This window comes from Stenella coeruleoalba, assembly GCF_951394435.1.
Source record: "Stenella coeruleoalba genome assembly, chromosome: 15".
NCBI classification, from domain to species: domain Eukaryota; kingdom Metazoa; phylum Chordata; class Mammalia; order Artiodactyla; family Delphinidae; genus Stenella; species Stenella coeruleoalba.
The window spans coordinates 63,910,204-63,936,054 of record NC_137161.1 but is presented as its reverse complement, the minus strand read 5'-3'; the positions used below and the strand labels follow the sequence as shown (position 1 = coordinate 63,936,054).

Here is a 25,851-nt window from a genome sequence, read left to right as displayed (position 1 = left end):
TTGTTCAGGTCAGAAGTTCCCTGTCAAAATGCTCACCGCGGGTGTTAGTTTGACTGGATGGTCCCAAATTTAAGCCCCTTTTCCTCTGTCCCACCCCCTCAGTCCTTGCCCTTCACCCTTGTCTGATAAGGTAATTCCTTATTCATCCTGACGTTCTAATGACACCGAGGCATTGAAGGAGCTCCAAGGAGCTAAAACTTTTAATTGATTCTACGGAGAACTGGCATTATTGATACAGGAACCCAGATATAATATGCAAAACTCTCAGAACACAATTACTGCCAGCTCTTTGCCTGGTTAACTCTTTCTACTGTAAGCTCTCAGCTCAGATGTCACCTCCTGAGCTTAAAACTCACCTCCAGAGACAGACTTCCCTGAACACTCTCCCCCTTGTGGCGCCCGGTCACTCCCACTTACAGACACGCTGGTCTTGTTTTCGTTCACTCATTACTCCCTGAAACCATGGGCATATTTATTTGCTCTTAAATTCACTGTCTGACTCCCCCAAACAGAATGGGGGCTCCATGGGCAAGGTACCTTCTGTCTTGTTCACTGCTGTACGTTTAGCATCAAGGCCTGGCCTCTTCCTGGACCCCAGACTATTTATTAAATAACCAACTGCATGAATGGATGAATTTCTCACCGACTGATTTCCTTCCACCCACTACTCGTTTTCTTTGTGAGTTTTGTTCACAATCTTCAATGTCCCCAGTATCATCATTAAATAATGTGAATGTAACTCCCTCCCCTTATACCCCCAGCTGGTTGATCAAAGAAATTCAAGTTCCTGGTTGGTTGTTGAAAGCTGAGCAGTCAGGAGTTTTCCTCCTGATGCCCCTGATCTTCAGGTCCTGAGAGTTCCTTTATGACACCTCCCAGGGGATCTCACTGTTGGCGCAGAGGCCATGAAGTAATTGACAGTGAAGATGTTGGGGGAAGGGGTGGCAGGAAGGGAGACAGAAGCTACAATTGAATAACGAGAGGCCTTGCCAATTGGAGTGAATTCAGAAATGATAAACCATCGTGGCGATCAATGAGAAAGAGAGAATCAAATAATGAGCATTCATATTTACCAAAACACTACTGATGCACGGGGAGATGTTTCATTTGTGTTGTTTTAAAAATAAATTTTCTATTGGGTCCATTGCTTAAACCCTTTTACCTACCAGCCTTGTGGCAAAACTATCGGTCAAAGAATCACTCACCATGTAAAGCATTATTATCTATTTATTTATATATCCACCCACCTATCATCTATCTATCATCCCTCTACCTACTTACCTAAGTACATCTGCGGATACTTGTACAAAGCACTATCCATCCGTCTATCTATTTATCTATATTGAGCTTGGGGTGCATACGTCAGGCTCGTCCCTCCAGCTTTTCTGAGCATCAGCAAATCTTTCTAGGCAACTTTTTTTTTCCTGGAAAAATAGGAGAGAGGTTGAGAAGGTAGATTCTGATGTCATATGGCCCCAAGTCTGACACTCACCAATGTTAGGTCCTGTGTGACCTTGAGCAAGTTACTTAACCTCTCTGACCCTTAGGGTCCTCATCTGGAAGTCGGGTATCATGAAAAGACCTATGTAATAACGGCACTTGAGGATTCAGTGGGAGAAGCCAGTTCTTGGCAAGTGGTAAATATCAGTAAGAGTGGGGATCATTGACGATGCCGCTAACCAAATTCAAATTCCTTTCAGACGCTTTTTTTTTTCATCTCTAGGTCACTTGGTTCCCGGGTAACCACCATCTGGAGACTAGAAAAGTATTCACCCCTGCAAGTGAGGGAGTCCTCGGTACCGCCCAGGGGCAACCTGCTGAGGGAAAGCTGACACCAGGGATTTAAACCTTACTCGACTCCCTCATCCTATTAATCTGGCCGTTAAGCAGAGACAGTCCTGCTGATGCCAACAGATGCGAAGCTTTGCTGTGCCAGTGGCGGAGCAATAGAGGAGGCCTCAGCAGCCAAGCAATCCCACGCCCCCTCCAACTCAGAACAGCTGCCCGGGGACAGATGCACTGAGCACTGGGCGGGGGCTGATGCAGTGAGGACTAGGGAGAGAGGGAACGCGTGGAGGGAAGGGTCCCTGGCTGGCCCAATGTCCCTATGCAGACTGGGCCCTGGACAGGCACGCCACTGAAGCATGACGTACGGACATGGCTCACAGTGAAATCTCAAATTCAGGCCCACCTGTGGCACCTGTGCTCCAGGATGGAGCAGGTGATGGCTTTCTTGGGAGCAAAGGGCACAGGGGGAGGAAGTGGGAACTGACCCAGGGCTCAGAGCACATCTACCACTCACCTCTGCATGGCTGGCTCTTCCAAGCGCGGCCACATCTGCCACCTCGCTTGTGCTATATGGGTAATATTGGGGGTGCCATGTCCTGCCAGAGAACCTTTCCCTGCCCCTCTCATCTGACCTGCCTGCAGGCAGCTGAAGAGGATCCCATCCTGAGTCCCATGATGGGCTGAGGCCCAGCACAAAGTCAGATCTGGCCACGGGCTTGTGCCAACAGTTACAAAAAAAAAACAAAACAAAACATCTGCACTTTGGTTGGGTTCCAACGTCCCTTTAACATGGGAAACCAGAACTCGGGGAAAGACAACAGCATCCTACGGCTCCCCGAAGACCGAGCTCCAGAAAGCCGGCCACGTGCCACAGCTGGCTGTGTGTGGCCCAGGGCTCAGGTCTCTCAGGCCGATGGATGTGACTTGGGGAGAGGTCACTGTGTAGGTAGGGGTGAGCTGTCACAGCCCAGAGCCAGGGCATGTGACTGTTCTTTCCCATGGAGCTTCTGAAGGGCTGGTGGGGCGAAAGATACAGCAGGGCAAAGGACAGAACCATCCAGGCTGCAGCCACTCCACCTCAGATTTGGCTTCCAGAATTCTGGGTGCGGACTATCTGCCCAGGGGTCTCCCTGAGTCTAGTAACTTTTCCTTCTGGGGAAAGACTGATAAAGAAGAGAAGGGCCAGCATTTCAAAAACCCGCCCTGAACGTTCTGTCAAAATACGTGGGGAGAGACACGTTTCCCAAAGTATGGCTCACAAACTTCTGAGAGGACGTTGCAGAGATTTTAGCGGGCACCCAAAGGAGCTTTTCAACTGTATTAATTTAACATTTAATGTTTTGCAACGCAATGTAACTGGCACGTCGAACTTGTGATTTCACCATATTATTCTTTGAGATGGCATTTCTCAAGCCCGGCCCTACTGCCATCTCAGGCACGGTAATTCTTCCTGGGGGGGCCTCCTGTGCCTTGTAGGCCATTCAGCAGCCTCTCTGGTCTCTACCTATTAGATGCCAGTAGTAAACCCCCCTCCCTCCCAGCCCGCCAAGGTGAGATAACCAAAAATGTCTTCAGACACTGCCACAAGTCCTCTGGGGCTCAAAGATACCCCTGATCGGGAATCATTACCTTAGGATAAGTCTACTTCTGAAAGTAAAATATGTTCATTTCGGGGAGGATGTGTTTCTAGGTGACTTGGCACAGGTACAATTCACATTTGCCAAACGTGGCCGAGGTGACAGGTGACTGGCCGAAGTCTGCCAAAAACCAGACCAGAGGATGGCCAAACAGAGGCTAAAAACTGGGCGTTTATCCCCTCCACGTCCCCCCGCACTGCTCCTTCCTGCCAGCTTTGTTGTCTGGTCATCCCTGAAGCCGACATAAGTGTGTGTGGGGAGAGCGGGGGTGGGTAGTGAGAGGCCACAAGAGCCCAAAGAAACCCTGAGAATCCACTGTCCTCCCAACGTCCGGCCTTTCTGATGAAGGAAAGAGGGGCAGGGCAGAGATGCCCGCGATGAGGGTGAAGAGCAGGGCGCAGCTGGTCCCAGGATGTGCAGGAGTCACCGAGAAGCCTTGAGAAGCTCAGCTGCGTTCGCCTGTCTGACACGCCGTTAGCTGTGGGGCGCTGGTGGCATCCACCCTGGCTTCTCTGTTTATTGTCTGACCAACCCCCAGAGCTAAGGAAACCATCCATCCAAAGATACAGCCCCTTCAAGTCCCGTCAGAAAAGCACCGTTGTACTGGTTTAAAAAGCTAACATTCTTGTTAAATAGCAGAAACTAACACACCACTATAAAGCAATTATACTCCCACCATAAAGATGTTAAAAAAAAAAAAAAAGCTAACACTCACAAGCACTTAGCCATACTGATGACTTCACAGACACCCTGTCCTTTCCTCCTCACCACAGCCCTGCAGGGCAGGCACGATCCCTGTGGTAATAATATTCCAGATGGGGAGACAGAGGCTGAGCGGTTCAGTGACCCTCAGGTCCAGAAGACACAGCTCTGGGGCTCTACCTGGGTCTGCTGGACTCACAGCTGCCCCGCTGTCCTAGCTCCCCGGAAAGCAGAAAGTAGACAGTAAGGGCCATTCCCTCCTTACAAGGCCCACTGGTCACCTGCCCCCCCCCCCCCGCCCCCGCACAGAAATGCCACCGTGATTCACATTCCTCAGAATGGCCCATCGCGCAAGCAGACACAAGCACACGACTAACTGCCCGGGGAGAAAGTTCTCCAAACCCGAGGCATGAAAGGGCAGCCATCCCCCACTGCATGCCTCCTCTCTGCCTTCCCTCTCCCCCTGCATTCACCTCCTCGCCACTTCTGGGCGGAAGCAAAGGGCAGAAGAAAACTCAAAAGAAACACGTCTGGTTCTTCCCACGGTGCTTTCAGAACCTGGGTACATGCATGTGTGCACACACACTCATGAACAATCAGCTGGTGTGTGTACACATGTGGGTGCACGCACATATCCCAACCAGGCAGGAGGATGGCCTTATGTGTCCGTCCAGCCTTCCTGAGTCCTGGAGCCAAGAGGATGCACGAACGCTCCCTGGAGAGCTGGTCCGGGGACATCAGTGCAGAGAAAGTGACAAACACCACGGGAAGGTACTCACCTGGGCCTCCAGGGTGATCACAGGGCTTGGCTGTGCGGCCTGTGGGAAAAGAGGAGAAAACACACGTGAGCGGTGGGAGAAGTGTAACCTACTGCCCCGGCATCAAGCAACCCCGCGGGGAAGCTGGCCCCCCTCTGTCGCCCCCATTCCACGTGACAGGAGGACAGCCCGGCCCAATCTCCCCCCACCACACCTCCTCCCACACCCACAGGACGAAGGAGGCTGTAATCTTTCATTAGGGGGATACAGGGACACCCGCGTGGAGATCGTGCACAACCATGAAGTGTCAGCGTAAAGAAATAAGAAACAAAGGCCCCTCGCCGAGTATCTCAAAGCGTGTTCAAATCATTGATGTGAAGGAGAAGATGGGTCCGTAAGAGGATTAGAAATAAACCTGAAAGAATATAAAATCCCCATTAGGGGCAAGGCCACCACTTTGTGTCTGATCTTGGAAAGAATGAGGGAAGGACTGAGAGGAAAAGAAGAGCTTAATTCCTGGTCTGTGTGGCACATTCCAATGGGCTGGGGAAGACTCCTTTCAGGCGAGAGAAGGCCAGAGAAAGTCCCATTCATTCACTGGCTACAAAAGCCAATTGACTGGAAATGCTTGGTGGTAATGTCTCGGGTCATTAAACGTGAACTCTTGGGTGGGGGGCAGGGTGGGTACGGAGGAGGAAGGGGCAGCTGGGGAGGAGGTAATGGTTTTCAGCAAGTGGATTCCAAAGAAAACAGGAAGCTCGGCACATAAAGGCTATTTTTGTCTGGACTATGTCAGCTCTGAGCTTCATCATCTTGGATTCCTGATTCTGGGAAAGTAACCTCAAGCTGCCTCTTACAGAGAATGGGCGTGATTTTTACAACCCCTCAGTGCGAACTCAATTGGAAGCTTTGCTTTATCCGAGCAGATTTTCCAACACAGGCTTCAAGGAAGCCGTGCAAATTAGCCCCAGCTCACTGGCCTCTGCTGTCAACAAGAAGGAGATGTAGGAATCACACCCTGTTTGTCTGTGAACGGCTTATTTTACTTAGCATGGTGTCCTCAAGGTTCATCCATGTTGTCACAAACGGCAGGACTTCCTTCTTGTTTGAAGGCTGAATAATATTCCTCTGTGCAGGGCTTCCCTGGTGGCGCAGTGGTTGAGAGTCCGCCTGCCAATGCAGGGGACACGGGTTCGTGCCCCGGTCCGGGAAGATCCCACATGCCGCGGAGCGGCTGGGCCCGTGAGCCATGGCCGCTGAGCCTGCGCGTCTGGAGCCTGTGCTCCGCAGCGGGAGAGGCCACAACAGTGAGAGGCCCAAGTACCACAAAAAAAAAAAAAAAAATTCCTCTGTGCATGTACGTACTATGTATTTTCTTTATCCGTTCACTTGTCAACGGACATGTAGGTTCTTTCCAGGTTTTGGCTATTACAAATTTGGCTGCCATAAACATGAGAGTACAGATTTCATGATTCCACTTATATGAAGAACCTAAAATAAACTCTTATAGACGCAGAGAGTAGAAGGGTGGTTGGCAGGGGCCGGAGGGAGAGGGAAATGGGGAGGTGCTATTTATCGGGTACAAAATTTTGTTCACACTAGATGAATAAGCTCCAGAGAGCTGCTGTTCGACACAGAGCCTAGAGTTAACAAACTATATTGTACACTGAAAATTTTGCCCAGAGGGTAGATTTCATGTGAAGTGTTCTTTCCACAACTTTAAAAGAAGGAAGTGTAGAGAAAGCGGAACATCTTAAACCCCTACCCCAGGTGAACTGTCACTCATTTCTTGTTCATTTCTCTTTGGTACCTAATTGTGATGAGCGTGGAGTCCTGACCCCAGGATCATTTTGCGTTCTGGTCTGTACTGACTTTTCCTTCAAGACGAGGGAATGCTCTCTCCTGATTCCTGTTCTAATTCCCAGCACTTCTCCAACAGTGCAGCTCAAAGACTGTTGCCAAGAGAACGTCTCACTCTAATTTTCACATTCCACCCTGGCACTGAATATTCCTCGTACTCAGGAAGAGACTGAGGGGCATTTTCTCTCCCACGTTGCAGCCTTGGCCCATAAAGGAACTTGGAGAAGTCTTAAGAGAAATACTGCAGGCCTCTGTCTTCAAACCCTTACTAGCTCCTTCTCAAGGGGAAAGCAGTGGCAACTATGACGGGGGAGAACCTTCACTGAACCACTTTTTTTCAAGTGAGGTTCATTATTTTAGCATCTCTCACGAAGCCCCCCAGCCAGCTCCTGTATCACTCGTATGCAGGGAGAGTGGACCCTGTACTCCCAGTTTCCCTGTGTCAGGCAAGCATGCTGGGCAGGGCCCATGCTAGTTGCCAGGAGGCAAGGCCATCATCCTGGTCTGTGCCGGGCAGTGTGGGTCAGATCCCACCGTGCTGTTCAGTGAGTGACAGCAGGCAAGTCTGTGCTTCAGCTCAGTCTCCGTGTGTCTGTCTGTCCCTCTTTTTTTTTTTTTTTTTGCGGTACGCGGGCCTCTCACTGTTGTGGCCTCTCCCGTTGCGGAGCACAGGCTCCGGACGTGCAGGCTCAGTGGCCATGGCTCACGGGCCCAGCCGCTCCGTGGCATGTGGGATCCTCCCGGACCGGGGCACAAACCCGTGTCCCCTGCATCGGCAGGCGGACTCTCAACCACTGCGCCACCAGGGAAGCCCTGTCCCTCTCCTTATTCAGATCCTACCATCCAGATTTTGACTAGAAGAGAAGAAGCTGCTTCTCAGACTCAGACATTAGCCTCATTTTTAAAGCCAGGTCTTTGCAAAGCATTGCACAGGGTGTTGGGTGCGTGCCCAGATTAATTAAGCTGTACTTCACAGCCCATTCGGCTATTGTTTGGGGATTACTCTTCACTGCTCAGAATCCCACTGGGTGGGGTGGGGTGGAGAGGGGAGAATGCCATCCTGAACCCCTATGAACAACTCCACTGGAAAAAACCTTCCTGGGAAACCACAGGGAACCTCTGACAACTGTGTTGACAAAACCCAGAGCCTGATCCTTGGATACAGTGTCGCACCAACTCTTTATTTGGTGTTCCAACGGAGAGGAAGACCCTCTGGGCTCAGGGTCAGGGGACTAATATTCATTAAAAAGCTTCTGAAAAACAAAAGCAAAAATGCTATCTATTTAGCATGTTAATCACCTAGCCAAGAAGAAGACAAAGTAACTCACAAATGGCCATGTCATTGACACTTGGGATTCACTTGCCAAGAAAGCTGTGTTCCCCTCCTCTGTGCACATTTGAAATATAAGACTCTCCCTCCGGAGGCTCAGTCCAGAGGATTCAAGGTACGGCAGCACCTCTGTGAGGTCTCACTTTCAGTAACATCCTCCTTAATTGGAAAGGCTAACGAAGTGGAACCAGGTCATTGATGCTGTCTGCCTAATCCATCCTGTCTGTCTAAATTGGGACTCTTTGGTTTACAGTAAACTCCTGTCTGTCAGAGGAAAGGCTCCCAGAGACCAAAGGGGAACCTGCAACGTGCTTCGATGCTACAGTGGAGTGCTTTTAGAATCTTAATGTGGGGACTGGGAACCAGGGAACCACCTAAAGCAAGGAAAGCCCTTTCATATCATCTACTGCGATGACGACATGGAGGAAGTCAATTGGGGAACTGGGTAGGTTGAATAAGTGGCCCTCGTTTTCACCACTCCCTAGGTCCACACCCTCTGGTCCTGCGATTTTGCATTTCTTTGCCAAGCGTGCTTCCTCATCCCTTGAACTTGGGCTTGCCCATTAGCAGTTATGACATAAGAGAAGCTTGAAATGTGGCTGCGTGATTGAGCAGGACCTCTTGTGCTTTTCCCATCAGCACAAGAAGAATGTGCCCAGGTAGCCTACTGGTCCAAGGAGGATGAGAGACAGTCGGGGCAGACCCCATCCAATCTGCAGCTTGAAGCTAAGCCCAGCCTCGATCAGCCAACCCCTAGCCAACCTTCACACATGGAGAAAATACATGCTTGTTCTTTCCAGTCATTGAGTTGCAGGTTGATTTGTCATGCTGCACCATTGTGGCAGATACACTCTCCAAACACGGACCTTGATAGAACCAAAACGTACTGTACAGACAGTCCAGCCTTGGAAACGAAATGATGCATACTCTCCCTGAGTCTGCAAATACATCCCAGGAACCGGAAATAACCAAACTGATAGCTATCATTTATTGAGGACCTACTACGTGCCAGGCTCCATGCGAGATGTACATTACACCAAGCAAAGAAATTACTCGACCATCAGGATCTTGCACTACTTATGAGTTAGCCTTCAGCCCTCTTTGCTAAACATACCAGTCCTTCTGAATTTATTTAGATGCCATTACAGACACATTAATGGAAATCATCACTCAGAGTGCCCTTGCCCTGAGATGAAGACATTTTTCATTCTTTTGGCTTATTCTAAACCTTATCCCATGGGCATATTACTTGACCACAGTTCAGAACAGTCATGAATACTAGTAGTAACTATTAACTTACCAAGTTACTTGTTAAGTAATGGCTAATAATTTGTTAGGTTCTTACCATGTTCCAGGCACTGGCTTAACCTCTATACATGCACCATTCCATTTACCACTGTAACAACTTTATGGTAGGAACCACCATTACTCCCATGATAGAGATGGGGAAACTGATGACCATAGAGACTGAATAACCTGTCCAAGGCTACACAGATAGTGTTGAAGCCTGGATTCAATCCCAGCGCCCCACACTCAAGAAACCTGTGCTCCACTATTTTACACTAGCTCTTATCTGAGAATATCGTCCCACCTTAGACAATGTAATCCTGCAACCTAGAGAATGTCTATCTAAAGGAAGAATACAGCAAATGAAAGGTAACACCTTAACAACTACTGGAATCCTTTTTTAGTATCTGTATTTTTTTAAAAACGTAGTGGACATGGTTGATCGAAATCAGTACATGTGAGGTGACTAAAAACAAAATGCAGTCACTGTGCCATGGCAGGAACCACGCAGAGTTCGCCAAACCCGTCCACAAATGTTTACCGTGTTCCAACTCAGCAGCTAGCGCTATGCCTGGCAGGTACCCTGAGGGAGACAAAAATGAGTTTAAAGGGACCCTGTGTGCCCTTCCATCCCAAAGCTGTTTAAAAGAGAGGCAAGAGCCTGATTACAGCTCCTGCAGAACTGAAACTTGTCTGCACCTCGAGTCTTGCCTGTAAGACAAGGAAGCCAGGCTCAAAAACTTTCGAGCCCATCAGGGCCAAAGCCCTAATTTTAACAAGCAATTAAACTTTCATAAAGAAAGCAGAGAGGAGGAAGAATTTGTTCATTTTCATTCCAGGCATGCATCAAACATTTCTGGCTTTCCTGGTTATGCTGAGACCTGCGTAAGCCTTAGTCAATGGAAGGGGCGTTCTCCTCCTTGGCTTTGATGATATCATAAGATAGCGTTTGCTCTTGCGTGTTGAGTGATGACTTCGGTGTACAGGTGAGACAATCCTGTGATTCAAGCCTTCTGAGCCAGTTTCCCCGAGGCCCATCAAGTCAGCATATAGACAATGGGCCCCAATAGTACAGCCTCAGCACAGACACACCCAGGACAACACTGCAGAAGGCTGGGTGGTGCTCTCCCCGGGAGCCCTCTGCTTGGCGATAGAAGGAGGAAGCTTCCACCATCCAGAGACTGGACCTTATTCTGGTCACTGTCAAACACCAGGTGCCTTGGGAAATGCAATGAGCTCTTCATGGGATCAAAAACTCAGCACCCTTGCCTGCTGGAGAAACTGGCTCACTGGAGACCACCCAGTGGAAGCTGAGTTTGGATGTCAGGCTAGAGACCTAAACGGATAAGGTCACTTGTACTGCAGCCTGGCATGGGGCAAAGAAGGTTCATTCACGGGAAAAAAGTGCAGGTTTGGGGTCAGCTCTGGATTCAAATCATGCATAACCACTGTTTTAGTCTGCTCAGGCTGCCATAACAAAATACCACAGGCTACGTGGCTTACACAAGAGAAACTTATCTTCTCACAATTCTGGGAGCTAGAAGTCCAAGATCAAGATGCCAGCAGGGTTGTTTTCTTCTGAGGCCTCTTTTCTCGTCTTGCAGACGGCCACCTTCTCACTGTGTCCTCACGTGGTCTCTTTCCTCTGTGCAGGAGTCTCTATGTGTCTCCGTGTGCCCAAATTTCCTCGTCTTACAAGCACACCAGTCAGACTGGATTAGGGCCCCCCTAAAGGCCTCATTTTAACTGAATCACTTTTTTAAAGGCCCTGTCTCCAAATACAATCATGTTCCCAAGTACTGGGGTTGGCGAGTCAGCAGGTAACAACCACTTAGACTAGTGACCTCCACAGCTTCTGTGAGCTTTCCCTTTCTCATTTACACAATGTAAACAGGTGGGTCTGTATTCTCCTACAGAGCTACTGCAAGAAAGTAAAGCACAGAGTGTATTGTCTGGCCACTTCTGTAAGTGAGAAGGAGTACTGATAACTATTACACCAGCTTAACAGGTGTAAACCTGGACTGTCTCACAGGAACCCAGATACACAGTCACCTCCTGCCTTGAAAACAGGATACCACTGACATCACAGGTTGCCGTGAACATTAAATAAAACCCGCTATTTTAACTGTCTGGTCCCTGGGTTAAAATTAAGCTCAAAGATAACCTTCCCTTTGTTTTCTTCTTCCAGGCTTATGAAGGCTAAGACATAACCCTCCACACCCAACCCTACTCAACCACAGCTCTTCTGAACTGAGAGTTATTGCAGGTAACTGGACAGCCGTGAAATGGGTAAGTTTACCTACTCTGTTCTGAATGCTTACTTTGTGCCAAGCATGTGAACCACTTGCAGCTCTGCCAAGGGAAGTCTCATATCCCCATTTTACAGATCAGATAACTGACGCTCCGGCAGGACAATTTGCTCTAAAACACAGATTTGATAAGGGATGGAGCCTGGACGGGTGCTCAGGTTTGTAAACTGCCAGAAACTGGTCCCTTACCCAATATCCTGGTGTTTCTAATAGCGTGAACTTACTGAATCAGGATCTCTGGGTAAGGATCCAAAGAACCTGCATTTTTATTAGATACTCTTGGGCAAGTCTTACGCAGGCCAAAACCTGAGAACCCCTGATTATATCCCGAATAATACAAGACTGAAAGCATCCAAGGTGAGAAGGACAGTCAGCGAAAAACCAAAAATTTCTATTACGACCCCAACCTCTGATAGCCTGCCAGCCACCAAGTGTCTAACGCATGCTTAGGACTTTGGTGCTCGTGCTCTGTGCCCCCAAGAAATTTCCTGATGGGTGTGTCTTAGCCCATTCGGGCTTCTCTAACAGAATACCACAGACTGAGTGGATTATAAACAACAGAAGTTTATTTCGCACAGTTCTGGAATCTGAGAGTCCAAGGTTAAGGTGCTGGCAGATCTGGTGAGAGCTTCCTGATTCACAGATAGCTGTCTTTTTGCTGTGGCCTCACATGGCAGAAGATTCGAGGAAGCTTTTTGGGGTCTCTTTTATAAGGGCACTAATCCCTTTCATGGGGGCTCTTCCCTCATGACCTAATCGCCTCCCAAAGGCCTCACCTCCTAATACCATCCCATTGGGAGTTAGAATTTCAACATATGAATTTTGGGGGGGACACACACATTCAGCCTCTAGCAGGGTGGCTTCCACCCCTTCCTTTCTCCCCACTTAAATGGTGACGGTATCCCTCCTGCCCCAGAAACCCTGTCATCAACCCTCCTCTCTCCACCATTCCCTCCCCAGGGGTGTGTGACCCCTTCTCAACTCCTTCTCGAGATCTGGTCACGGCCACGAGGGTGCTCACACAATGGGGCTTTCTGTCTAGACGTCCCTGTGGGATGTCACAGCGAGCTTATCTCGCACGGCCGTGGCTCCTGAGATGAAGGCGGGGCACGTGCATGGCAGGCGGCACTGGGAGACCAGGGAGAAATGCCAAGGACACAGACCGCCCTTGTTCTCTGAGAAAGGCTGCACTTGGAATGTGAAGCTGGCCAGCACCACACAGACTCACCTTGTTAGAAAATGCAAACTCACCGTCAAATAGGACTCAGGGGAGAAAGCAGAAACCCCGCAATGAGGGCAGGGGGACTCTCACTGCTTCAGAGAGATGGTGATAGATGTGGTTAGCACCTTAAAATGGGGTGGAATTTCCTCGCTCCGTCTGTCTCTCTTTTGTCTTAAAGGTTTTAAAAGTTTAGAGCCCTCTTTGCTCTTCTGCACTCCCTCCACATTTTTTAGTCCAGACCCCAGAAATGAGCAACAGAGCCTCAAAATGAAGCTCCAGCCCTTGGAGTTGGTAGTTGACCATCCCCAGCCTGGGAAGATAGGAGAAACCACAGACTCATGGAAGTTCGGCAGTGAGTTTTGTGTTTCTCAGCTCGGTGTGTGTATCTTCGAGCACAGACGGTTACCAAAAATCTAAACCATCATATATAACACTTTGTTCTGTGTGTGCCTACGGAGGTTTTGTAATTCTTTACAAAGTACACGGAATGACAGTTCTCAGAACGACAACGTTTTGAATACACCTGCCTGAGACACTGGACATGTATTTCTGCCAGAAAGCAAAGCTCTCGGCCGTACGGCTGCTGCCTGGCGAACGACTGTATCGTCACCTCCCCCTTAATCATGCAGTTATCCTAGGGTCACATGGCTGATCAATGATGACAATAATCAGAATAGTAGCTAACACGGGGCTCATACTGATCACAAGACATTATTTTTAGTGGGTTGTAAGAACCATCTCATTAAAACCTCACAACAACTCTTAGAGTATTAATAGGTATCATTAGTAGATATTAATAGCCCCAATTTACAGATGATGTAACTGAGGCTCAGAGGGAAAGTAATTTGCTCAAAGGCATTCATTACTAAGTGGCAGAGACAGGATTTGGACCAGGACAGCCTAATTCCTGAGGCTGCGCTTTTGGACCACTAAATTACACTGTTTTCCAGCGGGACAACCACATGGTAAATCGTAATCACTAAACCACAGCTCATAGTTTTGTGAGTTGCTAGCACTAGGAAGCCTTATAGAGCAGGGAATTGGATTACATGGTATTAGGAAATACCGGATCTTCCCATTTCCTCATTGTGGATCTTCAGCTAATATATTTAACTTATAATAATGATAAGAATAACAATATAATAACCATCTCGACAGTCACTGTAAAGACTGAGTGAGATGGTGTATCAGAGCCTTGCCCAGTCCTGGTGTTGAGTAGGCAAGCCACAAATGGTAGTTCCTCTCGGAGGACAATTACTGTCACTTTACAGTGTTCTGTTTTTCACAGCTCGAAGGCATTTCAGACCAGAAAGAAGGCATGCCTGCCACACACCGAGAAAAAGCTGAGGAACGCAGGACAAGAGGTTCTGGTAGCCCGTCCAGGGCTCTGGGTCCTTCTGAGGCCGGCCACCTGGGCTCGGCCTGTACACAAGCCTTCCTGAAGCTCAGAACACAAGGCGCATCTCCAGCTCAGCCCAATAATTACCTTTTCCCAGGCACAGGCCGCACGGCACCTGCCAACTTGGCACCCGTTGGCTGTGGTTGCCAAGATGGCGTGTGGCCCAACTGCAACCAACGCTGCCAGGTGTCCTGTAGACACTGTCCAGAGTTCCAAAGACACTATGCTCTGCTCTGCAGCTCCTGGCACTGCTCAGTGGGTTTTCTGTTCCACGGGGATCTAGCTTAAAGATCTGAGCCCCAGAATCTACGACTGTGAATGCTGGAAAGATACTTATGTAGTGTAGGTAAGCAGCAGCTTCTCTATAGGATGCCCAAGGTGGATATTACTAAGCAATGATAGAAAATTTGATAGGCCTCAAATTTTCGACACGGCTCTATGAGCAGACACTACCAGTAGATTCCTGCTTTCCAGTGAGATGAAACACATTTCTTGCCCTGACCTGAATCAGACCCATCATTTTCTGGTGAGGCATATGAGATCCAAAATGGGAAGTGGATTTCCTAACGGCCACACACCATTTATAGCAAAACCCAGTCTAGAATCCAAGTTTCTTGATAGAAAATCCTGGGTTCATCCTTTTTTGCCAAAATAAATGTCTACGTGTGTCCTTGCCCGCCCCCCCCCCCAACCTTTTCTTCATTTCTTCTTCTTCAGCTCCTCACCAGAGCCTCTAACTAGGACATCTTTTGTTCAAAAGATAGCGGATCCCAGCTCTGGGAAAACTGTGATCCAGCAGTGCTTTATGTCTGGAATGTTTCCAAGAGGTGCACACAGAACTGCTGGTTCAAACTGGGGGAAAATGGATCCCAGGATGTGGACACATGGTGATGGAGTGGAGAGCTCTACAGCGGGTACAGGGGGCGCATCCCCCGCTCCAGGCTGTGCCTCGGAACAGGGGAGCCTCCTTCCTGGGCTGGAAGAGAGATGGCTGACAGGCGGGCCCACAGGAGACAGATGGGCAGAGGCTTCCTACAGTGAGAGTCAGGTTCAATGTCAGGAGGTTTCAAAGAGGTGGGACCTGGGGCGATTGATTGCCCCCTTCCTGCCTCCCCAGCCTTTTCCTGTATTTCTTAATGCTCATGATGGTAATGAGGATGAAGATGATGGGATGGGCGACAATGGCCATTAGGATAGCTTTCATTTAAGTCTTTATGAAGCACCCTGTTTAGCAATTTCTATGCATTATTTCATTAATCCTTATTTCACCCTCATGGGGTGGCTACAGGATGGCCATAGAGTCTGGAAACACAGATGATTTTATTTTATGCTCTTACCATTGGGAGATGCTCCTGATGACGTTATATGTTTGCTTCTGTCTCCAGACTATGGATTTCCTGTAGTATTCCTAATTTAGAGAGGGTCAGGAAGACTTGCCCAAAAGTCAGAGCCAGGCCCATTTAACCTCCATATCTTCTAAGTTAGAAAAATAAAGTAACCAAAATACGTGGATGTGGTATGGTCTGACCTACACAGTGCACAATATCGTTTAAAAAAAACCTAGCTGCCAACACTTAAAAATTGGGTGATTTCACAATACCCAGATTTCTGGTTTTTCTTAAATGTCAGAAGATCCATCCAAGTAGGTGTGCAGGCTGGCATGGCTGCAGCTGGAGCTGAGTAGCTGCTACCATTTTTTTTTTAATTAATTAATTTTTAATTTTTGGCTGCGTTGGGTCTTCGTTGCTGCATGTGGGCTTTCTTTAGTTGCGGTAAGCGGGGGCTACTCTTTGTTGCGGTGCGCAGGCTTCTCATTGCGGTGGCTTCTCTTGTTGCGGAGCACGGGCTCTAGGCACGCGGGCTTCAGTAGTTGTGGCACGTGGGCTTCAGTAGTTGTGGCTCGCAGGCTCTAGAGTGCGGGCTCAGTAGTTGTGGCGCACGGGCTTAGCTGCTCCGCGGCATGTGGGATCTTCCCGGGCCAGGGCTTGAACCCGTGTCCCCTGCATTGGCAGGCGGGTTCTTAACCACTGCCGCTACCCCCTGACGATGGGTACACACCCTCCTCTTGGCTACAGCCCCTACCCCGCCCACCTGGGCTGGCCCCAGAAGCATCTGAGTTTGTGACCTCCCACCTCTTAACTACCATACTTTATTTCTCCCACCAAAGGACAGTACCATTTTACCCACTGGGCAACTTATTCTACGTGACTCCAGGCTCACCCCGGATCCCAAGAAAGAAAAGTTCAGGATGCCGAGACCTGAGAGGAGAAAGAGGCAAGCTCTAATAATGTACAAGTGAGCTGAGCACTACAGTTCATTCATCTACGAGCCTCTACCTGGAGCTCAATGGTCTTGACTTCTCCAGGGGGCGGTGGGCATCAGGCACAGCGGGTGGCGGGCGGGGAGGCTTCAGTGCAGAGTGTGGAACAGGAAGAAGTTATTAGCGCCCACTGTTTTCTTGCTTCCTGCACGGCCGCGGCGTGCAGCTGCCTGTGAACTGACCGTTTGTTCCCAGCTCTCCTGGAAGGAAGCACTCTCATCACCCACGACAACAGAGTTGGCCCAAAGAGCCAAGAACGTGCGCGGGGGCTCCGAGCCCAGCTCTTCTTCTGTACAGGACAGCCCCAGAGCTGCCGAGACAGGAAAATGGGAAGAAAGCGCAGCCTGGCCTAGAGCATCCTGCGGGGCCTGCAGACAAAGCCCCAGCTGAGGGAAAGGGAGGAGGGGGAGGCCAGAGGAAGGGGATCCAGTGGGGCCCACCGATCCTGTACAATGAGCTCCTTTCAGCGGTGAATAGAGGACTCTCCTCGACTCGGCCTCAATGGCTTTGTTTCTGAAACGACCCATTCTACACCCAGAAAGCCAAATTTGCCAGACCCTGTGCCAAGGTCAGGAAAGAGCCTGAGATCCCCCAGCACGTTGATAATCAGCCCCCAGGAGAGGACCACTGTGCTCAGTGCTGCTCGGCTGACCCAGCATCTACAACGATCCCCTTTGATTTCTACGCTTTTCTGCACGGGGGCAGGGGCCCCTCACTCACACGCGTGACCTGTTGGGCATAACTGTAGGATCTCCTCAGGGTAGTAAGTGCTCTTTTCTCACGAACTTCACTGAGACATCTGTATGGAGGGAGGGGGTAGGGCAGGATGAGAAAGGATGAGACTGGAGAAGCACGATGCAAGTTCAAGTCTGCCGTCTCAAGTTGACCAAATTCATGATGCAGTGGGAGCTCATCGCTGACCACCCAGCGGCAGCCTCTGCTTTTTCTTTTTTTTTTTTTATAAATTTATTTATTTATGGGTGTGCTGGGTCTTTGTTGCTGTGCGCGGGCTTTCTTTAGTTGCGGCGAGCGGGGGCTACTCTTCGTTGCAGGCTTCTCATTGTGGTGGCCTCTCTCGTTGTGGAGCACGGGCTCTAGGCACTCAGGCTTCAGCAGTTCTGGCACACGGGCTCAGCAGTTGTGGCTCGCGGGCTCTAGAGCTCAGGCTCAGTTGTTGCGGCGCATGGGCTTAGTTGCTCCGCGGCATGTGGGATCTTCCCGGGCCAGGGCTTGAACCCGTGTTCCCTGCATTGGCAGGCAGATTCTTAACCACTGCGCCACCAGGGAAGCCCCGAGCCTCTGCTTTGTAGGCTCCCTGAGAACACCATCTTTGAGGGTTTATTGCACAGGGAGCAAACAGCAAACTGGGGGCCTATGGGCAGTATTCAGCTCAGACGTGTTTTGTTCAGCCCGCATGATGTTTTCAAAAGAAGAATGCTACGTGTGATGCCAACACTTAAAGTTCAGGAGGTTTCATGTAAAACTACAAAGCTCTGGCATTTCTTTGAAAATCAGAAGATCTTGCAACAGGAATTCATCATTTCCGTAAGGCACTGACTGTGAGCTCAGATCTGGAAAGAGGTTGTCTCTCTTAATGGGGCACGCGCCCTCCAGCTTGCCACTGACCTCCTGACATGCTTCCCTCACTGAGGCTGCCACGTGGCTGCTGTGAGCACCGACGTTTGCAATCTCTAGTATATCAAGTCCCAAAGCTCTCAGCAGAGGCCCTGGGGTTGGAGAGAAGGATGGGATATGGACTGGTTGTAAAGCAAACTTGGCTACAAAATTCAAAATTCGACTCAAGAGATGTACACGAACACACAACCAGGAACCCTGGGTGAGGAAAAGCGTCCACGCCCACGAATAGGGGTGAGGCTCTTCTGCTCTCCTCACTCTTCGCTATACACTATTTAACAACTTGTCCTGTTTTCCAAGGCAATCTTCTCTGTGTTCATGTTTAACGAAGTCCTGGGCCTGCCACACGGACAGCACTGGGCAAAGTCTTGTTGAACCAAAATCAACCGAAGCTCAAGTCGTGTTGGGTTGGAACCTAAGAGACGCATATGCTCTGAACCCAGCCCACTTAAGAGGTGTAGGATGTTTTCCTAACTGCAAGTCAAGACAAGTCCCTTGGGAATGAAAGACTGAGCAGAAGTAGATGAGCTCAACCTACTTACTGGTTGGCGGATGTCTGAGATGATGAAGCAGAGAGGTCATCTTTATATGACACACAGTATACTTGATATACACGTTATACAGCATAAGGTCTGTTGGGAAGATATGACATGTGCTGACATCGTAAAATGAAAGTAAGTTCCCAATGTATCCAAGGATCCAAAACCTCACCAGAAACAAGGTAGCCCTCAGAGTCGGGGCAGATGCAGCATATTCTCTTGCAGCTTTTCTAGGTCTAAAAAGGTAGACTGAAGTTTTACTGTATCTGCTTCTGCTGTATGTAGCCAAGACCATTTTCCAGCTCTGTATATGAGTGTGTGTGTATGTTTGTGTGCCTGGATGTGTGTGCACACATGCAAACATTTGTGAACATTCACATGCACGTACATGGGGTCTCTTCCATCCAAAGCCCTGCTAAAAAGCTGCAGAGGGATCTGTGGATTTCGTCTGCCCTGCATCCCTCCTTTTGGGGAACTCCCCTGAGTCACCCCACTCTTGTACTAATTTCAAATGGCCACTGGGGGCGGGGAAGCAGCATCAGGAGAGATTCCACTAAGCAGGCGTCTATTTCTGAGCTGTGACACAAGCGAGAACGAATAAAAGCGTGCAGAATTTCATTGCTGCACTTTGCACTTAGCTATAATTATTCATACAGGAGCATCTTTAAACACCAAAAGGGGGAAATATTACAGTTGTTCTGATTTCATATGCTAACTGTGTTTACATGCTAACAGCATTTCTCAGGGACAATTATCTTATTACTAGTGCAGTAATCTTTTCAATCTTTCAACACCGTTTACAGCTGCCAACTTCAAAAATTAAGGCTAATTAAGACCCTGCTTTCAGCAGGTAGGGTAAACGGCTCACGCATTTTAACCATTTAAAAGAAGATCAGTTTGGGGAGAAGGCGTGAAGCGGGGGTGGGCACAGTGTCAAAGGTAAAGAGAAGAGATTGTATAGCTTCCACTGATTTGAGTGCTAACATTCTGCCGACGCTAGTATTCCAGAATCCACTAGACAAGTTTCATCAATGGAGAGACCTGTAGATATCAGGACCAAGGACAGCTGGTCCTGCCCACGCAAGAAGAAAGGGGGTATTTTGCATGCAATTATTCTACTTCCATTCGTCATATTCTTCCACGTGGCTTCAGCATGGAGTAGTGGTTGAGAACACGGACTCTTGCATCGGATGACCTCTGCTCAGATGCTGGGTCAGTCAATTGCTCTGTTCAACCTTGAGCAAGTTACTTACTATCCTGGTGCCTCTGTTTCCTCCTACGTGAAATAGGGATAATAATAATGCCTACCTCCCATGCCTGTTATCAGGAGTGATTGAATTAACATTTGTAAAGCACTTAAAATAATGTCTGGTTCGTAAGAATCATCCAATAAGTATTTCTTTTAAAAAGCACGGGCTCTATTATAAGGCTGTAACGCACGTGAACAACATCTGTTTTCTAACTCTTTCTTGACCTCATGCATACTCACTGCATTACGAGACATTTGAGAATGGCTAATATATAATCGCAGCTGTATTTACTGTTGTCTGTTAGCAATAACTTCTCCAATTACTTGTCCTTCTATCTCGTTAGCTGCCATATAAAACCAGCACCTTAGATCATCCATCATTATTTTTCATTTTGTTTTGTTTTAAATCACAGAGAAGCAGACCTCTCCCTGAAGGGCTATTGCGGGAGCCCAGATTTACAGTCTGGTTCCTCAGAGCCCAGGCACAGCTCAGGCTGTGGCACCTGAGGAGCCCCTCAGGAGTTTCTCCCAGTGCCTGGACCGCTAAATGTCACCAAGCCCCTGCTGTGTGCCTGGGCTCAGCCATCCACAGCCCCATCTTTCTGAACTCACACAAGCCCTGTGAATAGGTAACATGGAGCAGGTGGCACCGAACCCATTTATAGATAAGGAGGCTGAGGCTTTAAACAACTCTTCTATGACCACAGCTTGCTAATAAAACAGTCATAATGTGGCACAAACGATGAACAATCTCTCCTTTAACATCTTCTTAAGCTACATGTCTGAAGACGATTACTGCTGCTCGTAGGAGAACGAATGGTAACAACCACCACCAGCCAACACACATAACGTGCCCGGCATTATTCTGAGCCACTGTCAGGTATTAACTCACTTAATCCTCACAACTACCCTGTAAGGGTGGGGCTGTTATTAGCCCCCATTTTACAGATGAGGGAACTGAGCTCAGAGAGGTTATGCAACACGCCCAAAGCACACAGCTGCAAAGTGTTAGAGTCAGAATTTGACCAGATCCAGGAGATCTGGCTCCAGACCCCCTGATCTTGAACCCTCTGCTCTGTAGTTTCTCATAATAGCTGTAAAATTCGATGACCGTCACCTTTTCAATGAACACAAAAGGCATAAAGAGACAGAGGAGGGATCGACTGATTCAATCATCATATATCAAACAATTGATGACCAAATTGGTGATTTAGTTAATTTTGTGATAAGCACTGCCAAAGGGGAGCGAGGGAGGACACAAAACAGGGGACTTCGACCACTGTGGCGGATCAGAAAGATTCTTTCAGGGAGTGAGACTTAAACTGGGCTTCAAAGAAAGGGCAACTTGTCTGAGATGGGAGAAAGGATAAGCATCTTAGGCAGAGGGAACAGCATTAGTGAAGGATCTGAGGTGGGAAAGAACACATAACTTTTAAGAAACAAAGAGAGGAGGTCTGAACTTAAGAATGCGAACGGGCGAGTGGCCAACAACAAGGTGGGAAGACTGGTGTAGGGGCTGGGTGATGGAGTCCCGCGGGGTCCGAGGAAGGAGTCTGGATCTTATCCAAAGAGCATGGTGAGTCGTTGACAAGGTTTAGTGTGGAGGGACATGTATCTTCGTTAGAAGCCAGCTTTCAGTACCACCATCTAAATCACATATACTTGGCTTTCCGTATCGGATCCACAGGTATTTCCGAAAACCAACTCAGTGAACCAACACGCTGAAGAGTCAAGATGAGTTTCAAGTCATTTCTATTTCCCACTTTTAGGGGTCACAAAGCCCACAAAGTTTAAGCCATAGGTGGCAACGACCTGCCAACCTCGTGAGTTATTCAATCCTCATTATTGTTATAGACAGTGAAAAAAGTGCTGCTATGTCACAGCATACGGAAGTCTGATATCTTCCGCACGTCTACAAAAAAGAAATTGATCTAGGTTATACAAATGTCAATTTGCAACTCTGAGCTCTATGGCTTAGGAAAATGCCAGAGGCATTTTCAGTTAAAAGAGATGAATAGCAAAAATGTCCCCCCTACCCCTGCACACACACACACACACACACACACACACACACACACACACACAACAAAGCTGTATATACTAATGCCTGCAAGCTCCCATTTCCTGACACCTACTGCGTGCCCTGTGCTCTGGTTTACTTTAACCTCGTAACTAATGTGGCCACTGTCCCAATTTGTCTGGGTGTTCAGTACTCAAATCAGGAAAGTCCCAAACTAGGATGAATTGGTCACTCAACCCACCATAACCATAGGTATTAATATAAGGAAACCACAGGCTCAGAGAGCTAAAGACACTCATTAACTTCACACAGCAGGTAAGTAGTGGGGACCAAGGCTCAAATCTGGTGTGCAGGACAGCCAGCCTGCTCCACCTCCTGGGGAAGGACTTAGCAAACCATTCAGTTGGATCACTGCCCCTCCCAAGACCCTTAAAGACTCTCACCCCCACCTGACACACACACATCCCACTCAAGAAGGCTGAATGACTGTAACTTCTGTGCAATGGAAGATACAATCCCATGCCATCAGTCCACTCTATCCTTAACTCCCTTTCTAAAGACAACTAGACTGATCATCAGGGAGCCCTCCAAGCCCAGACATGACTTTCTTCCTGTCTCTGGCTTGACCACAGGATGACTGCAAGTTGAGAGCATTTGAGCATTCCATCACATGGTGGAATGGCCTCACCAGCAGCTCTGAATCGGCCTGCTGGGGTGCCGATCAAGGAAAAGAAACTCCTGACCTTGGCAAAGTTCTAGAAGCAAAGAGCTACAAAGAATCTAGAGACGGTTACATCCAGCTGTGTTCATTGTACAGATAGAAAAACTGAGGCTTAGAAGAACAAAGGAGACATTCAGACGATTCGCATTGTTCTTTTCCTCCTTTGCTTCCTTCTCCACAGCTGAATTAGGGCAGGTCAAACATAACTACTCAACTGTTAGGAGTTTTCACACCAATGGGCGTGGCATACCGCTGACAATAAATGTTCAGTGAATGTTCAGCAAGCATTTAGTAGGTATACTGTTGGAGGGACAATATGTGTGTGTGTGTGTGTGTGTGTGTGTATGTGTGTGTGAGAGACAGAGACAGAGAGAGACAGAGAGACAGAGACACTGCGGTCCCCATACCAAATGGGTGTTCTCTTGTTTTTTGTTTTTACCAAAAAAATCATTTTATTATAACCACCTCTTAAACAATATATTCTATAATCTCGATTATGTCTATTAGATTTGCTCAAAGAGGCCAGGCCCTCGCAGGGAAACCTGATGGAAGTCTCCTTCTGCCAGACCACCAGTAAGTGGCCACTTTCCAAAAGGTGACCCTATATACACATCTGCATAATTTAACCTAAAATCTTAGTATTCTAGCAAAGCTGCCTCCTTCTAATTAAAGTAATTTCTAGGCAGATATTGCTAAAGGCTTCCTTTCTTTCAAATAAAGTAATGAGCTGCTATTTTTATTAAGCATATATTATGTGCCAGGTACTCTATTGGCCTTAACTCTTTTGTTCTTTGTTTTGTTTCGTTTGTTTGTTTTTAAATTTATTTATTTTGGGCTGCATTGGGTCTTCGTTGTGGTGCGCGGGTTTCTCACTGCAGTGGCTTCTCTTGTTGCGGAGCACGGGCTCTAGGCACATGGGCTTCAGTAGTTGTGGCACGTGGGTTCAGTAGTTTTGGCTCATGGGCTCTAGAGCGCAGGCTCAGTAGTTGTGGCGCACGGGCTTAGCTGCTCTGCGGCATGTGGGATCTTCCTGGACCAGGGCTCGAATCCATGTCCCCTGCACTGGCAGGCGGGTTCTTAACCACTGTGCCACCAGGGAAGTCCTGGCCTTAACGCTTTTGGATTCTCATTTTCACCTTCATAATGACACCATAAGGAGATATCTCCAGTTCACAGATGAGAAAACTGAGGCTAAGAGACAGTAAAATAACTGCTCCAGTGTCACAGAGCTAGTAAGAGGCTGACTGAACCTGGGTCTTACTCTGAAGTCCAAGCTCTTTACACAATGTCCTATTCATCTCAGATTAAAGCCCACTTCCACCCTCTACTTTTTCTTAGTATTTTTCCATGCACAGGACACTCCAAGGAACTTAATATTTACCAGAAGGATATGAAACAAGGAATTGGAAAACCTCTGTTCTGACTCAGCTCTATTACAACCACTTCGCAATCATTAGCACGTTGCAAAATCACTGAGTCTCAACTGTTTCATCTGTTAAATCGGTGTAATTCTCAACCACCTCTCAGGACTGTCGCCAGCTACAGAGGAGAGTGCAGCCAAAGTGCATCTTCTTCTTACACATTAGTGTAAACGTACTAATGCCACAGAACTTCCAGAGGCCAGATCTCCCTGCAGGAGGTCGGTCTTACCAACCTCTCAAATGCTCTCCTGGGCGAGCAGCCCCATCTACCATGCCCTGCTCCAAGGAGTTACCTCCTAAAATAAACCATGCTCACTTCAGTTAGCTCATCATAAAGACCATACAAAGAAAAAAACACTCCAGAGTTCCCACCTGGCTGCAGCTTCTCCAAAATTCAGCCCAAACGGCTAATTTCTAATGTAATCTGCAGCACCTCACAGGCAGTTTGAAGTCAGAAAGGCCAGCTGAGAGATGGAAACCCCTGGGCGTTAGCACAGCCTGTTCCAGCAGTGATGCCCCAGCGTTTCTGAGCAAACTATTACCTCAAGAAAATGAGAGCTTATCCCAGGGAGGGTGCTGGAGTGAAATTAGACAGGGTGCAGTGGGTGGAGGCTGGAGGGAGCCACGCCAGGGCTGCGGGTCTTGGGGTGGTGAGGGGGAAGAGGGTAAGTAATCTGTGCGCCAGGGGCTGCGGTGACCTCTAAACCTTCTCTGAGGCTCATGTCATTCTCGGGACTGGCAAGAAGCCAAGTGTAGCCTGTCAGTTTCCCCATCCTTGAAGTGAGGGATATGACCCAGTTACACACACACACACTCTCAAGACACACTTGAAAATGTTGATATTTCCCTTGGAAAGATACACAAGAATTTGTTAGCAATGATTTCTTTTAAGAGAGACTGGAAGAAATGGGGGAGATAGAATTCTACTTTATTTGTATCCTTCTCTCATGGGTGAATTTTCTTGTCATATGCTTGTAACTCCTTTTATTTAAAAAGCAAATGTCACTTAAAAATGAAAGAATAGTATATGGTTCCTCAAAAAAAAATAAGCATAGAATTATCATAAAAAAAAATAAGCATAGAATTATCATAGAGCCTAGTAATTCCACTTCTGGGTCTATACCCAAAAGAACTGAAAGCAGAGACTCAAACACATATTTGCACACCCTTGTCCTAATGGCATTATTTACAACAGCCAAAATATGGTAGGTAACAACTTAAGTGTCCACAGAGGGATGAACGGATAAACAAAATGTGGTATACACATAAAGTGGACTATTATTCAGCCTTAAAGAGGAAGGAAATTCTGACACATGCTGCAATGTGGACGAACCTTGAGGACATTACTCTAAGTGAAATATGTCGGATACAAAAGGACAATTACTGTATGATTCCACTGATATGACGTTCCCAGAGCAGTCAAATTCACGGAGACAGAAAGTGGAATGGTGGATGCCAGGGCTGGGGAGGTAAGAACGGTGAGCTGTTGTTTAATGGTTACGGAGTTTCAGTTGGGTTTGCAGAAGATGAAAAAGTTCTAGAGATGGATGACGGTGATGGTGTGCAACAATGTAAACGTACTCAAGCCACTGAACTGTACACTTAAAATAGTTAAGATGGTAAGTTTTATGTTGCATATATCATTCCATAATAA

At 48.0% G+C, this 25,851-nt stretch overlaps 1 protein-coding gene across 5 annotated transcripts in view; it reads right to left on the bottom strand.

The window, feature by feature from the left end:
• Nucleotides 1-25,851, bottom strand: part of XYLT1 (xylosyltransferase 1) — a 492,695-nt gene that overhangs the window by 210,473 nt on the left and 256,371 nt on the right. For all 5 annotated transcript variants that reach the window (XM_079945329.1, XM_079945332.1, XM_079945331.1 and 2 more), the window contains one exon: nucleotides 4,907-4,945. In XM_079945329.1, the coding sequence (XP_079801455.1) occupies nucleotides 4,907-4,945 (39 nt within the window). The remainder of the gene's footprint in view (nucleotides 1-4,906; nucleotides 4,946-25,851) is intronic.